This window comes from Panthera uncia (genome assembly GCF_023721935.1).
Source record: "Panthera uncia isolate 11264 chromosome A1 unlocalized genomic scaffold, Puncia_PCG_1.0 HiC_scaffold_17, whole genome shotgun sequence".
NCBI lineage: Eukaryota > Metazoa > Chordata > Mammalia > Carnivora > Felidae > Panthera > Panthera uncia.
The window spans coordinates 52,228,508-52,244,181 of record NW_026057577.1 but is presented as its reverse complement, the minus strand read 5'-3'; the positions used below and the strand labels follow the sequence as shown (position 1 = coordinate 52,244,181).

Below are 15,674 nucleotides of genomic sequence, written 5' to 3'. Positions count from 1 at the left end.
TATCCGTCCTGAGGGGTCAGTACAACAGAAAATAGTAAAAAGAAGCAATTTGTGTGAGTTGAATGTGAAGACCTAGGGGATATGTAAGTGGACTTCATCAGGCTGGTGATTTCTTAGGACATGAATTCTGGTTTTCTATCCTTAGTACCTGGCATATAGAAGGAATCCAGGAAGCGATTGCTAAGTGAACATAAACGTCTGGAGCTGGGGGCAGGCATGTGGACAAGAGATGTGAAAGTCATCAATGTATAGTTGCCAGCTGAATCCATGTTAAATGGATGAGATTCTTCAGGAAAAAGAAAGAAGAAACCAAACCTGGCAGAATTGTACAGAAATGCCTCACCTGTAAATGACATTTTTAGCCAGTTCTACATCATCCCGGGTATCACACAAATGAAGTAAGGTTTTCAACTCGTCCTTCAAGATGAGCTTATTCTGGGCCAATTTCTCTTTCATGTTTCTCAGGTAGGTTGCTGGAAGAAAGCATAGTGTGGTGGCCATCACTCAGGCTGACTGGGACTGTCAGGAGTCTCACCTCAGGGAGAAGGGGAAGCTGGATTCTGGCACACTGCAAAGAGGCACTGAGAGAGGCTCCCATCACTGACTAGTGTCCTTAAGAGCAGTATGACAGAAGGTCTATGAAGCAAACCATCTGTGCTACAGGAGCACAGGATGGGGGCCCACTCAAAACTTTCTAACATACAATCTTTGAGGGTAAGAACACAGGAATATGCAATTTTGACTACCTGGGTGATCCTTCTGCACACTAAAGTTTTAAGAACTATGTCCCAGAGGCTTGGTCCAAAAAACTATTGACAGGTGACCCATTAGAAAAAAAAAAAAAAAATGCAACCAAGACATCTAAACCAACAATTGGCAGGGTATCTAGCAAGAAAACTGAAAGGAAAATGTGTACTGAAGATGGGTTTGCCCCAGTGGTTGATCTACACGATTTAGCAATATTTCAAGTCTCTAGCATTTGGTTCAACTCTACCTTTCATTTCTCTTGCTCTCCCTACTCAGTTATTAGACAGCATGACACAGTACTACATAATATACACAGGGTAAAAAAAAAAACCCCATCCTCTCAACAGCAGCAAACACTCTTGGTAACAGAATCATTTCAAAATGCTTATACTTATCTCTGTCCCGTCTTGTATCTGATCAACTGTGGAGACAGTCAAACACGAAAAGGAAACACTGCTTCTTGGCATTAGGAAGGGATCAGATTCTCAGCAGAATGTGGGGTGAGATGCAAGCCCAGCACTAAAGAAGCATCTGCTTTCTAGAAGGCAGAGCTGTTCTCAGTATCAGGAGCTGCCAAGAAAAGTCTACGGGTTTTGCTCCAAGGCCCAGAGCTTTGAAGGAAGGCTGCTTAAAGGAATGGCACAATATGTATTAAAACACAAGACTGGGAAGCTGAGGCAGACACTGTTCTCAATTTAAAGAAAAGAAGGCCCACCTGGTTTAAGTTAATACTGTGGACCATCCAATCTTTATTTGCAGAGCCAGGTCATGGTTAAAGGTTTCAGAGGTGGAGAGGCCCGGGCTATAAGCTAGACTCTGCTACTTGCATGCTATGGGGAGACCCTTGTCTGTTAGACTTGATTCCACGTGTAAAGTGAGAATCGTGAGAGCTACCTCACGGGGTATCCTGACATAACGTACGTTAAGCATTTAGCACAGGGCCTACTATATAGTAATTGCCAGTAAATCATTTTTTGTTCTCATTTTCATTCCATCACTTATTAGATTTAAGAGAATTTATACTATTAACTGTTTCTAAACAATTTCTAATGTAAATAATTCTAATGGGATGACTTACACTTTTCAATAGCCTTAAGAATCCAAAATTTCAACAGTATAATTTACACTTGCAAACAAAAAATCAAGATTTAAGTGTTTGTGAGCAACACAAGGAAGGCTAAGGCAGGATTCCCCTCCTGAAAGAACTTAATCTATTTGAAAAAACATGACAGTTACGCAAAGCTATCTGAAAACAATGATTGAGGGGCACATGAGTGGCTCAGTCGGTTAAGCGTCCGACTTCTGCTCAGGTTATGATCTCACGGTTTGTGAGTTCAAGCCCCGCGTCAGGCTCTGTGCTGACAGCTCAGAGCCTGGAGCCTGCTGTGGATTCTGTGTCTCCTTCTCTGCCCCTCCCCCTGCTCGCAATCTGTCTGTCTCTCTTGTTCAAAAATAATAAACATTAAATTTTTTTTTTTTTTAAAACAATGACTGAGGGAGTGACAGGTGACCAACTATATAAATAGAAAGAAATCAGGGCGGCAGAAATAGACCAGGTTTGGCAGATGTGGAAAGGTACCAGAAGGGAAGTGGCTGGATAGGGCTGGAGAAACTCAGGAGAGGGGATTATTCTTGGTATAAGAATCAGCATGAATAATAGCATAGAACTGGGCACAGGGGAAAGTGGTGAGGGAAGAACTGTAATTACATTAACAGGAAATCATACTGGACTCCATAAAGGGTAAGGGACCCATTATGGAGGAGCTGGGAAGCTGGTGGCAGTGGGTGGGTGGCTGTGTGTGGGGGGAATGTACATAATATGGTGTAGGACAGAGGACCACTGTCGGTTCTTATAATGAAGAAATGTTAACAGGATTTTTATAAATATCAATCTGACCATGGAGTAGATTGGCACTCATTACATTAACTGCCTTTCAGAACATATGCTCAATTGTGACAGCTTTAGAAACACTACAATTGGATGTAACTAAAAAATGACATGAGGCCCTAACTGCCAACTTCACAAAGCTCCAAAAGTGATGAGTAAAAAGAAGACTGAAGTAAAATCCAGGCTGAGAAAATCAGAAGTAAAATGTCCACTGGAGATTAACATATTCTCCCTCACTCTGAAGGCTTATCTACTCATTCCCTAGGTGGTATAATGTATATGAATAGAAAAGTGGTGAGGAAAAACTGATTTCTGGAGGGCTAGAAGCAGTGTTTATTACGTGCCCATAAACATTTGACAGTGAGAGGAAGGAGATCTGAGAAATTTAGTAGGAACAAACTAAACTGTTATTAACAAAGGGAAGTCTTGCTATGCTTATCAAGGAATTTAAAGTACTGGAAAAAATGTGGAGAGAGGGAATGAATTGAACAAGAGTTCTCAGATGCTGACAGGAATAAGAACTAGGATAGTAGTTTTCAGCTTTTTGTAATAAAAATTTTCAAACATATCCGAAAACAGAAAGAGAACAGTATAATGACCTCTCATGTGCTCATCACCTGGGTTCCAAAATGACCCATATTTTGCTAATTAAAAAAAAAAAAAAAATGTTTTACCCTATTGACTTTTTCGCAGAGTAGAAAAATATGAAAATGCATCCCACAAGATGGTTTTGTTTCACTGTGTTTCATTTGTGTATAGATATGTATGTGTACAGTGGGGATGCTATGCAAAATGTACTTTTTACTCAGAGGTGTATCAAAAAATGTTAAAGCCAGTCATCTTGAGCAGTTCTTCTCAGACCTTACTGTGCATATTAATAGTCTGGGCTTTAAGTTGGCCATCTCTATGAAACTCCCAGTTGCTGCTAATCCTTGACCCTTAGTTTAGGTGGCAGGGATCTGAGGGAACTGGTTCCAACACGAGTTTTAGTATTTCTCTGGGATCCTGGGAAAAGTGACAAGAGGAGAGCTACAGGCTCTGTAGTAGCAGAAAGTGAGATGAAAAGTACGTTTAAGAGTAGACTAGGAAATCAAGAATAAACTATGTCAATCTCTTCTCGGACATAAGGTCATTAGAGGAGACCAAATGGATAAAGACAAAAAAAAAAAAAAAACAAAAAAAAAAACAAAAACCTGAATGACACATCGATGAAAGAACCAACAAAATAGATTCAATTACCTTTAGTACCAGGAAGATGATTTGCAATAACCACCTTCTTATGCTGAAATTCTTTTAATTTCACAACATTATCTGTAAGTAGATATCTTTTAGCTACAAATAAAAGAAAAAAGCAAAATCATTTTAATTCTTTTATAGTTAGTGAAGAACATGAATAGAGGTTGATTGTCTCTGGGGCGCCTGGTGGCTTAGTTAAGCCTCGGACATCGACTCAGGTTATGATCTCACAGTTAGAGCCCCACATCGGGCTCACAGCTGTCAGTACAGAGCCTTCTTCGGATCCTCTCTCCCCCTCTCTCTCTGCCCTTCCCCTGCGTGTGCTCTCTCTCAAAAATAAATAAAACATTAAAAATATTTTTTAAAAAAAAGTGTTGTCTATTTATGAGAAGGCAGTCCAGAGAAGTGGTTACAGTAGGAATATACTGTCGCGCTGCCTGAGGGCAAATCCCTCCTCTACCAGATTCCTCTGACCTTGGGCTAATTACTTGGCCTTGCTGTTTCCATCTTTGTAAACCAAGAAAAGAATGGTAACTCTCTCACTGGGTGGTTTCAAGAGAAAAGGAATATACTTAATTAAAATGCAGAGTAATAGCTGACACTAAGTGCCAAATATTTTATTATCACTCACCAGCATAATGAAATTTAATCATTCCCGTAAAGCTATTAATGGACAATCTTACAAATGAAGAAACCTGCTCAAGGTCTTTTAGACTGTTAGCTCTCCAGTTGGGACACCAAACTCAGTCTAAGACCTCGACTCCCAAACTTTGCAGAACAGTACACCCAAGGGGGAGAGGGATTTCCAGACAACAGCGTCGCCCCATCTGAAGGACTACTATAGCCCCCAGGTCAAGACCCCAGCCTGGCTGTCCTCTGGTTCCCAGCAAAGGGGCTTCGACGACACCGAAGGGCCAGTGCTGCACACGCGCGCAACCAAAGGGCACGAGAGCATAGGCTGCTCCAGGCCAGTGAGCGACTGAGGCGCTTTTATTTCCCCCAAAAGCGATGCCTGCTAAGGTGTCAATCTCCCTTTTGTCCCATTCCTCCCCTCCTTCACGACCAGAAGCCCGCGGATACCTCCGAGAGGGCAGCAGCAGCATGTGGAGCCTGAGCCTCCCACCCCGGGAGACATGGAACTCTGCAGCGTAAACCGCAAAACGTGACTCGGACGCCGAACTGCGGCAGCCATGTTATCCTGGGCCGCAACAACTACGCGCACCGGGGAAGGGGGCGGAGCACCAGCCTGTGACCCCACCCCTTCCTTTCCCTCAAGCCCTGGGCGTTCTTCCTCTTGGTATGCTCCAAGATGGCAGCCCCCATAGCGAGGCGCTGGTTTCTTCTGGCGCGGAGAGTGTCTCTGCCTCCAATCTCCCTGGCAGGTTTGTGGCTGCTTTCCTTTTGTGGGGTACTTCATTAGGCACCTGGACACTCTTCCTTAAGTAAAAGGAGCTGTGGGTTTTCATCAGGACAGGAAAGGCTTCTGGGTTCTAGTTGCTAGAGAAACCGTTTGGAGCGTTGGGTAGCACAGAAGGGGGGGGTAAGGCCCCCGACCTGTATGCTTGCCTAGAATAGTGCCTGCCAGCCCAAAAGCGCGAAGAGTAGAGGAAGTCATGGCATGAGGGCTCTTACCTGTGATTTGCAGGGTTTGTGTTAGGGTGGTCGTCTCTTCACTGACCATGAAGAGCCCAAATGTGCCCACCCCAGAGCTAGAACTTTTCCTCCCCGCTTGAGTGTTCTTGGAGGGGCGTCGAAAACCTCACCACCTCACACTTGACCAGACCTTTCGTTTCCACATGGGATGAGTATTTCAGTACTAATTTCGCATTACTTAATGATCTGGGGCACAACTTTTGAATGACATTTATATGCCACAGTTTTCCATGTGTAGAGACAATAGGCACTTCTGAAGTACCTTTGAGTTTTGAACAAGTCAGGGATTAGGGACATGATACCAGGCAGTTGAAAATTTGTGTTTAAGTTTTGACTCCTCCCTTACCCATCACAGTCCATTAACACTTTTTTATGTCTTATGTAATTTTATACTGTATTCTTAACAGTATGATTAAATGACTAAAATGCAGTAATCACAGTTGATGTTTCCAACATACCTCCTCTAATTCCTGTTAAAAACCAGCACATACACTGTTGTTCACACTTGTTTAGCAACAGCCATTAACTATGGGCATGAAACCTCATTGTTAGCCACCAGGTTTTCTGAGAATTAATTGGTTGACCTGGCAGGTGAAAGTGTTTAGTTTCACATGTTAAGTAAAGTATGTACAGTACCTGGCATCTCATTAAGAATTAGCTGCTGTACCTATTTGCTAGCATGTTTAATTATGGTGGTTACTAAATGCTTTTCAATTTAAACAAGACCTTGAATTGCTTATCAGGGAGACCATCATGGTTGCATTGTGTTTGGGGCAATCATTCTGATAGGGGAATGGAAATTAGAGAAGGGTGACTTACGAGAATTTTCAAGTTAGCATTTGTTCTTAAACTGGTGAACATGTAATTTACACCTGTGTTCTTCCATTGTGGTAGCTACTAGCTACATGTGGCTATTGAGATTAAATTCAATTTTAGTCACACATTTTTTAAATGTTTAGTAGAGACCTATGTTTGGTGGCTACAGTTGTATAGGTCAGAACATTTCCATCATTATAGGAAGTTCTATTGAATAAGCACTAGGTTAGACCATAGAAGAAAGGAGTCTTGAAACGAGTAACTGGAAACTATAAGGCAAGTAATAGAATTATGTAGGAACTTCAGTCAGGAAAGACATACTATGTGATTTCACTCCTGTGTGCAATTTAAGATACAAAAAAACATATCAGCATAGGGGAAGGGAAAAAAAAGAGGGAAGCAAACTGTAAGAGACTGTTAACTAGAGAGAACAAACCGGGTTGATGGAGGGAGGCGAGTGCAGATGGGCTAAAAGGGTGATGGGTCTCAAGGAGGGTACTTGTGATGAGCACTGGGTGTTTTAAGTGATCACTAAATTCTACACCTGAAACTAATTTTACTCTATATGTTAACTAAGAATTTAAATAAAAACTTGAAATAAAAAATTACCTAAGATAGTGCATTATAACCCATTCAGGATTTGAAAATGCTGATAAGGAGCTTGACTGTTAAGTCATCAAAATATTTTGAGCCATTACAGGGTAAGAGAGGAAAAAAATATACTTAGTACAAATTAGAAAAGTGATTTAAATACCCGAAGAGGGGAGTACCTGGGTGGCTCAGTCAGTTAAACATCTGAATCTTGGTTTTGGCTTGGGGATGTGATCTCACAAACCGTGACATGGAGCCACACATTGGGCTCTGTACTGACTCTGCAGAGCCTGCTTGGGATTCTCCCTCTCTCTCTGTCCATCTGCCCCTGCCCCCACATAAATAAGCTTTAAAAAAAAAAAAGTATTTTAAAAATAAATAACACATGAATAGGGTAGAGAAAAGAAATTCACTGGGTACCTCCTACATAGTGAACATTAAACACATAATGTGCCCTCATTTAAACTGATCAAGGTAGGCGCTGTCTTTTGTATCATGAAAGGAGCTCAGCTTGTGCAACTTGCCCCCATTTCATACCATTTCTTAGCAAGCCAAGGATTCCAACTTAAGATTTTGTGACTCTAAAAGGCTATCTGTATCGACAATCACACTGCTTTTCTTTGGATGGTAAACATGTTTGGAGACATTGGTCTAAAGGCCAAAGTAACTACAAAATGACTAAGAATATAGATACAGCCAATCACTTTTTACTAAACGTTGAGATTCTGGTCCTTGGAGGTACCTTTTTAGGATTAAACGGAGAAATTACTTCTTCTTATAGTGGATAGTTATTTTAGAGAATATGGTTGCCACCAAAGCTAACTGGCTGAAGGATAATTAAGTTCAAGAAAGGTTTGTAAATACTGCTGGGTGGCCTATTCAGAGCGGAATTTACAGACTCAGACACCTAAACTTAAACCTGTGAGGCTCTTACTGTCTTTAAAAGGCTTACAGAAACATTCTTTAAAGAATGTTTGTTTTAAGGTGCGCTGATTTCCTATTGTAGTTTTAACAAATTACTACAAATAAAGTGGTATAAAACAATACAACTATTACAGTTCTGTAGGTCACAAGTCTGACAGAGGGTCTTGCTATGTTGAAATCAGGGTGTTGAAAGGGACAGGTTCCTTGCAAATTCTGTAGGGGACAATCTGTTTCCAGGTCTTGTCCCTCTTCATGAAACCACTTGAAATCCTTGGCTGATGCTCCCCTTTTTCAAATACATTTAACACGAGTAAGAGCAAGTCACGTCTTTACATCACTCCATCCTTCATTCATCTCGGTATCTGTCTTTTCCACTTTTAAAGACCTTGTGATTACACTGGGCCCACCTGGATAAGCCGATACAGTCACCTCATTTTAAGATCAGATGATTTGTGATCTTAATTCTATCTGTAACCTTAATCCCCCTTAGCTATTACCCTAACATATTCGTAGGTTTGGGAGAGTAAGACATGGACATCTTTTGGAGGAACATGATTCTGCCTACCAAATTTGGCCATACATTTCTACATTTATTATTTGTTTCTATTGGTCTAGGAAAGTTTTCTATTTGCTAAATTTAAATTCTTCATCCTTATACCCTTATCCTTTTGTTCTACACTCAATGGAGATGGAAAGTGATTACTGGTTACTTTCTTAAAAAGCAAACATTAAATAGTTCATATATATAAAGGTTGCTCAGCTTACATATATATAAAGGTTGCTCAGCTTACCTTTTGTAGATTTACTAGTCCTTATTTGTTTTTTTGTTTTCAGTTAATGTGATGCCCTTGAACAACTGCACACAAATGGCATTCTTGAACTCCTACCTTTCCCCACTCTGACCACCCCTACTTTTTGTCTCATCTCCCAATTCGAAATTTTTCATTGACCTAGATAATTGTCTTTTCTGGCTCCAGAATGGGGGGGGGGTGATTTTTTATGCTAGAATGAAGCATATTCTAGAAAAATAAATAGAGAATAAGAAATTATAATAATAAGTAGACAATAAGTCACTGGTATCCTTAAGTGTATAGCTTAACAGTCGTATCCTTAGCTCTTGCTCACATCGAGAAGGGCTGTTCCTGTTTCTGACAGAAAGGAGAGACCTTCCTGGTTTAAAAAAAATTTTTTTTGAATGTTTATTTTTGAGAGAGAGAGAGAGAGCAAGAGCAAGTGGGGGAGGGGCGGGGAGAGAGGGAGAGGAGACACAGAATCTGAAGCAGGCTCCAGGCTCCGCACTGTCAGCACAGAGCCTGACGCGGGGCTCGGATCCATGAACCGTGAGATCATGACTTGAGCCAAAGTTGGACACCCAACCAACTGAGCCACCCAGGCAACCCTGTCCTTTCACTTTCTTAATGGTGTCCTTTGAAACATAAAAGCTTCTAGTTTTGTTTAAGTTTATGCTCATTCTTTCTCATTCATTCCTTGAACTCCTGTCTATGAGCATTGCCATATGCCAGTCATTGCGCCAGGTGCCCTGAATGCAGCTGTGCCCTCTAGTGAGTTACCTCAAATCTGGCTTGTTAGGTTTTTCTTATTCATAACTAGGGTGCTAGGTTACTGGGCAGGATACTCTGCTTTAGGTGAAGTTAGGGTAAATGTGCTGATCCAAGTCAGACGGAAATGTTTTTAGGACTAACAATTATAAAGCATTCAATTTGTGAGTTAAGCAATAGTTCAGCAAGTATTTGGGTTCTAAGGAGTTCTAGGGCTCACCTATGCTATAATTTAGGGGGAACAAGTGGTTTCCAGTCCTAAACTTACAGGAACAAAATTACTAACATTCTTACCCATAACCTCATTGTAGGCATTGTCAGTTTTTTCTCCATCTTCTACTTGGCAGATGTTGAATGCATGTTGTCGTGTACTGAATTATGAACTGAGCAATATTGGTTAGAGTATTGTACAAGAATCTTTACATAATCTAGTACATTGAAAATAGGACAAAGATATCTTTAATAAGACATATAAACTGAACCTGTTGTGAAACCACACCTGTTGATAATTGACTTTTTCCTCAGGTAAAAGATGCCTCCTTTCTGCAGCATATGTGGACAGCCACAAATGGGAAGCAAGAGAAAAAGAACATTGTCACCTTGGTAGGTACCTATTAGGCTGTTATATATGTCAAGTCAATCACACTATATTTACCATCATGTTTTTATATTTATGAAATGATGCTCTTATGATCCCATTTAGATAAGCACATTTTAAGTCTTAAAAAGAATTAGACTGTAACTTCACACATGGCAAAATCATTTTTGCTATCCTGCAAATTTCTTTTTAATTTTTGCCTTGATGATTAGTGTCCCTAAATTATGTAAACGACTTTCTTGTTTTTTGCCCACTTTTGTCATATAGTTAGTTACCATGCAGCTTGTCTCTGTTTTACATTATCTGCAGAGAAAAATATTTTTTATATTTTCATCCTTTTTTATTGTTATTTCTTAACTTGTGGTCTTCAGAGTTGTTTCTGACTCTTTTCTATTTTATTTATTTCCCTTTCCCTGTTCTTTAGGTCATATTACACAGATAGCAGCCTTTCTTTTCTAAAATAACAAGGCCTGGAGAAAATCACTGACCATATGAGCACTTTGTAGAAATGTAAATACTTCATATATGTAATATATATTATGCATAACATCAACAGAACATTAATAAAGTCAGACAATTAAAAAAGGGAGGGGGCACCTGGGTGGCTCAGTCAGTCAATCACCCGTCTCTTGATTTCGGCTTAGTTCACGACCTCATGGTTTGTGGCATTGAGCCCTGTGCTTGGGATTCTCTCTCTCCCTCTCTCTCCGCCCCTCCCCTGCTTGCTATGTCTCAAAATAAATCAATAAACTTAAAAATAAATAAATAAAGTCAGACAATTGGTGATAGTTTTATGGGATTGATTTAATATTTTGTCAGTTCCAGTGCTGATCTAATCTTCTCAGATTTCTTTGTCTTTTTTGGGCTTATGTTAAAGAATAAAATCCCCCTCTGTTTATGGATTCTTCTCATAACAGGGGTCTGGGGGAGGCACTGTTTTGTAGCTGTGTGCAGTGGCTAGCTTAGGAAAGAGGTAGGGGTTGCAAATAACTCATTTTCTCCCCTGATGTTGTTATTGCAAGAGCAGAGTTGGTTTCTGTGTCCTGGAATGGATGTATAGACAGGGACTAACCAAGGCAGAGCTGTGGAGAATCTGAAGGTGAGCCACTATGTACTTGCACTGAAATGTAGAAATCAGATAGAAATGCAAATGGATATAGATGTGGTATACTGGCAAACTCTAATACCAGGAGCGGCATTATCATGAGCGACACAGATTTATTCACAAAATGGTGAACAACTCTTGGTAAAGTTCTGAACAAATCAGACTGCTTTCTTCAGTTTACATGGTAGTTGCATCTATGGAAAAATTCAGCTTATTTTCAAATTATGCCCCCAAAAGTACTTTGCGTTTATATGTAAAATGGAGTTGTTAATTATCAATAGGTTGACTTTTTTTTAATCGTGTAATTGTCTGCCATGTCCTATATGCCATGGTATGTGGGGCAAATATTTTAACTTTTTATTTGCAAATTTTAAACTTACAAAAAATTGTAAGAGTAATACAAAAAGCATCTATAGTCTCTGCCTAGATTCACCAGGTGTCATCATTTTGACCTTTTTGTTTTGCTTTCTCATTTATCTACAGTCACACTTTTTTTTCTTTTTTCTTTTTTTTTTTTACCCATTTGGGAGTTTGTGGCATATACTATTGCCTTTAAACTGCTTTTGGTGTAGACTACTCGACGTTTCTTAAGAAGCGAGTCCCTTTTTTAACAGAATATTCGTCTTTTGGGGTTTGTTTTATATTCTTCATAAGTAGATTCAAAAGGCTCCCTGGCCAGAATATTGTCAGGGATATTGTGTCCTTCTCAGGACGACTTCTCATCTGGAGACACCTGATGTCCCTCTGCCCTCACTGCTGAGGTCAACTTTGATCACCCAGTCAAATGTGTCTGATCTTTCCAATGTAGAGTTACTGTTTATCTCTCTTGTGACTAATGGGCAATTTGTGGGCAGATACTTTAATATCATGCCAGTGTCCTGCTGCTTATCAAGAGTTTCCCCCTAAGATTTAGTATCCATTCAGCTTCTTGTCTGAATCAATCTTTAATATAATGTTTGCAAAACAATGGTTTTCCAATTCTATTAATACCTCCACATTTCGTGATTAGTACTCAGTATTCTAATGTAAGCAGGAGCCCTCCCTTTTCTCCCATTTCTTTCTCTGTTTATTATCAGTATGGTCTTGTGGGTTGTGGATTCCTCTTTTTCTTTTAATGATTCATTACCATCCTTGTTATTTTAGTGGTCAAATTGTTTCAGAGTTGGCTGGTAGAAGCCCTTTCAACCTGAGTCCCAATGTTCCATCCTGTATCTTCCTGCTCTATCCCTGGAATCAATTATTTCTCCAAGGAGTCCTGCTTCCTTTTAATAAGGAATGGTGTTAGAAACCAAGGTCTGTGCACTACTTGTACTCTTGCTACTATGGGATTTTTGCTTCTTGGTCTATTCAGTAGATAGAGCTAGGAAAAATAAAGGTACGTATACACATAAACACATGCACATACATGCATATAAACTTACATGTACATACTTTACAAATAATTCATGCTAAAACCTCCAATTCCAGTTCATACCCGGAGGGTTCTTCCTTGCCTTCTTCTAGTCCATATTTGTATCAGCCTTCTATACTGAAAACTCTGGCCCCCAACAGGGACAGTGTTTTAATGTGTTGTACAGTCTCTGCATTGCAGGTTATCTAATTTTCTTGTCTGCTGATCACTCACTACTCCCTGTAGTCATTGTGAGAGTCAAAAAAAAATACCCCCATATTTCTTTAGAAAATGGGCATTTATGCCATCTGGGGCCAATAGTGCTCTTTTTGGGAACAACCATTCCAATGATGAAACCAACATGGACTCCATGAATTATCTTGCAAGGTTGTTATGATATGCCAGGAAAGCTATTCAGCTATTAACACTTTCCTAGGTACGAAGGGAAATTTAGAAAAGACCATTGTATTTGGTGCCTTGGTATAGGATGTAGTAAGCCCTGTGTGTTAGGGGACAAAATTATGGAACCTTTGTCATAGATTCCTGAATAAGCAGAAGCTATTTGCCAGAGAATGAGAATAATAAGTCTGCAACAAATGTAGGTAATTGTCCTCTCTCTCTTAAGATTAGTATACTTGGAAAGTAGTAACGGCTACCATTTACTGAATGGTACTCTGCCTAGAATATCCTCTGTACATCTTGGATCCCTATCCAGTCAGAATTGATTTTTTTCCTCACCCTGTATTCTTACAGCACTTTGTGTCTTTGTTGTGTCGTTTGATGTGGTGAAAAGTCTGCACTTCGAGGACACATCTGGATGTGAGCCCAAGCTCTGACAGCTTTCAGAAACTGTTATTTAACCCATGTTCTTGTTGCCATAAATTAGGGAGGATTATAAAGCCTGCTTCAGTTAACACTCTGACATATAATAGGTGCTCCCGAAATAGGTGAAATGAATGAATCCCTAGCCTCTTGATTCTACACTGTATAAAAGATTAGGCCATGAAGTGAGATAGGGTTTTAAAACTCCACCTGCTCTAAAGGAAAAGAGGCTATCTGAGACAGTATTTTTTTTCCTTCTACGTAACAAAGTGTAATTAAAACTTTCGCGCATATTTTCCCTAACTGTTGAGCGTTTGGGTTGAGATGTGGGTCCTCAGAATTGAGGCACTGCGCCCAGGGCTGCATCCCGAGGATCGTACAGTAGGTGGCAGCGCCGCCTCTGAGGAGACCGCTGCGCAGCCTTTGGAACTGGGCTTTTGGGTGCGGACCTTTCGGGAAGCCTCCTCCGTACGTGCGTGCACGCGCGTGCGCGGAGTCCTGCCCTTAGCATGTGGAGCTCTGTGATTGGGCGCTGGGACCTGGTGCGGGCTCGTTGATTGGGGGAGGGAGGAGGGGCGATATGAGGCATTTACTCCGCGCGTCTTCATTGGAGGGCGTGGGGTGGAGTGGAGCTGGGTGGGAGAGGTAAGGTTCCTGGGTGGGTGTAGGGCTTTGGCTTCCATCTTCTTACGTGATTTCGCCTCCACGCGGGTTACTTGCGAGTGAGAGATGTTCGGTGCTTGCTCTGACGGGCGTGAGGCTCTGGTGCCTCCTGTTCAGTCTCAGTGGTTTTCTATTAGAGCCTTGGGGGCGCCCTAATGGGGATCTGTCCAGCCCCGGTAGGAGGGTAATTTATTACTACGGAGGTCTTGATTAAAACCGCGGGTGCTATTTGGTACCTACACTGCAGTTTAGGGATCAAGCAGGGTATGAATGCAAGTCAGGTGTTGTGGCAAAAGAGTCGAAAGGCAGCCTTCATTCGTTACTAGTTCTGTGCTGAGCACTTAAGACGCACCATCCCATTTAATGCACACAACAGCCAGCTAATGCAGCTGCAGCTTATAGATGAGGAAACTGAGGCCATATTTTGACATTTACTTGAGCCCATTTCCTTTATGCTGAAAAATAGCTTTCTCGGTGATATCTGTAGTAGTGTCTTCCCTCGCACTGAACAGTGGATTTCTTGCTTTAAAAAAAAAAAATACATTTTGGGGCGCCTGGGTGGCTCAGTCGGTTAAGTCTCCCACCTTGGCCCAGTTCGTGAGTTCGAGCCCCGCGTGGGGCTCTCTGCTGACAAGCTCGGAACCCGGAGCCTGCTTTGGATTCTGTGTGTGTGTGTGTGTGTGTGTGTGTGTGTGTGTGTCTCTGTGTGTCTCTCTCTGCCCCTCCCCTGCTCACACTGTCTCTCTCTCAAAAAACTAAATAAATAAACATTAAAAATTAAAAAATACCTTTTGGTTGCAGTATAATGTATACTGAAAAGTCCATAAATCATAATGTTTAAATTGGTATACTATCACAAGGTGGACAAACCTATGTAAGAAATAAAACATTCCTCCCCCTCAAGAAGTCCTAATACTGGCTCCCATTAGCAGCTCATGGCTAATATTTACTTCATCTCTAATTCTACTGATTGTACCATGCTGATCCTTTGGTTTATTTTGAGGCAAATCCCAGATAGTATCTAATTTCATCCATAAGTATTTTAATATATATCTCAAATATAAGGGTACTTTTAATACCACTATCACACTTAAATTTTTAATAATTATTTAAATGTGAAAGACACAGTGTTCAAATTACCCTGATAATTTCATAAATATTTTTAATGGTTTGGTTGAATCAGTATGCAGATAAGGTCCATACAGTGCAATTCATTATATCCTCCCCTTCTCTTGCCTCTTTTAAAATCTTTTTTATAGAAATATATAGAAGTAGAGAGGTTGGTATAATGAACCTCCGGAGTACTGTCACCCGGTACAACTGCTTCAGCAGTTGTCAATTCCTTCTAGACTTGCTTCATCAGTCCCCTTTCCCATGACCTGATTACTTTTTAACATTTGTTAGCAGATCATTTTATGTGTATTTTCACATGTACCTCTAAAAGACAGGATTTTTTAAAAATACAATTATAATACCATTCTCATTTAAAAAACTTAGTCATTCCTTAACGTCATTCGATGTGCCATCAATGTTTACATTTCCCCAAATGTCTTATACGTTTCTTTTTAATTTATAGTTTGTTGAAATGGGCCCAGGTAAGGTTCATACACTGTAATGTGTTGAGATGTCTTTTAATTAAATATTTTTTAATCTATAAGTTTCTTTTTCTTGCTGTTATTTGT

The 15,674-nt window shown here is 40.4% G+C and overlaps 2 protein-coding genes across 6 annotated transcripts in view; one reads left to right on the top strand and one right to left on the bottom strand.

The window, feature by feature from the left end:
- PTCD2 (pentatricopeptide repeat domain 2) overlaps positions 1 to 5,109 on the bottom strand; it is a 115,825-nt gene extending 110,716 nt beyond the window's left edge. The window contains exons 1-3 of one of the 3 annotated variants that reach the window (XM_049649611.1): positions 4,952 to 5,109; positions 3,875 to 3,967; positions 344 to 473 (exon numbers count right to left, since the gene is read on the bottom strand). In XM_049649611.1, coding sequence (XP_049505568.1) covers positions 344 to 473; positions 3,875 to 3,967; positions 4,952 to 5,063 — 335 coding nt within the window. In that variant the 5' untranslated portion in view covers positions 5,064 to 5,109. Of the gene's footprint in view, positions 1 to 343; positions 577 to 3,874; positions 3,968 to 4,951 lie in introns of those variants that run through there. The other 2 variants (XM_049649613.1, XM_049649612.1) reach the window with 2 other exon arrangements.
- Positions 1 to 15,674, top strand: part of MRPS27 (mitochondrial ribosomal protein S27) — a 130,092-nt gene that overhangs the window by 37,309 nt on the left and 77,109 nt on the right. For 2 of the 3 annotated variants that reach the window (XM_049649608.1, XM_049649609.1), the window contains exon 6: positions 9,940 to 10,017. Coding sequence is in view for 1 of the 3 variants with exons in the window: in XM_049649607.1 (XP_049505564.1) it covers positions 5,181 to 5,253; positions 9,940 to 10,017 (151 nt within the window). In the remaining 2 variants the exon portion in view is untranslated. Of the gene's footprint in view, positions 1 to 5,136; positions 5,254 to 9,939; positions 10,018 to 15,674 lie in introns of those variants that run through there. The other variant, XM_049649607.1, reaches the window with a different exon arrangement.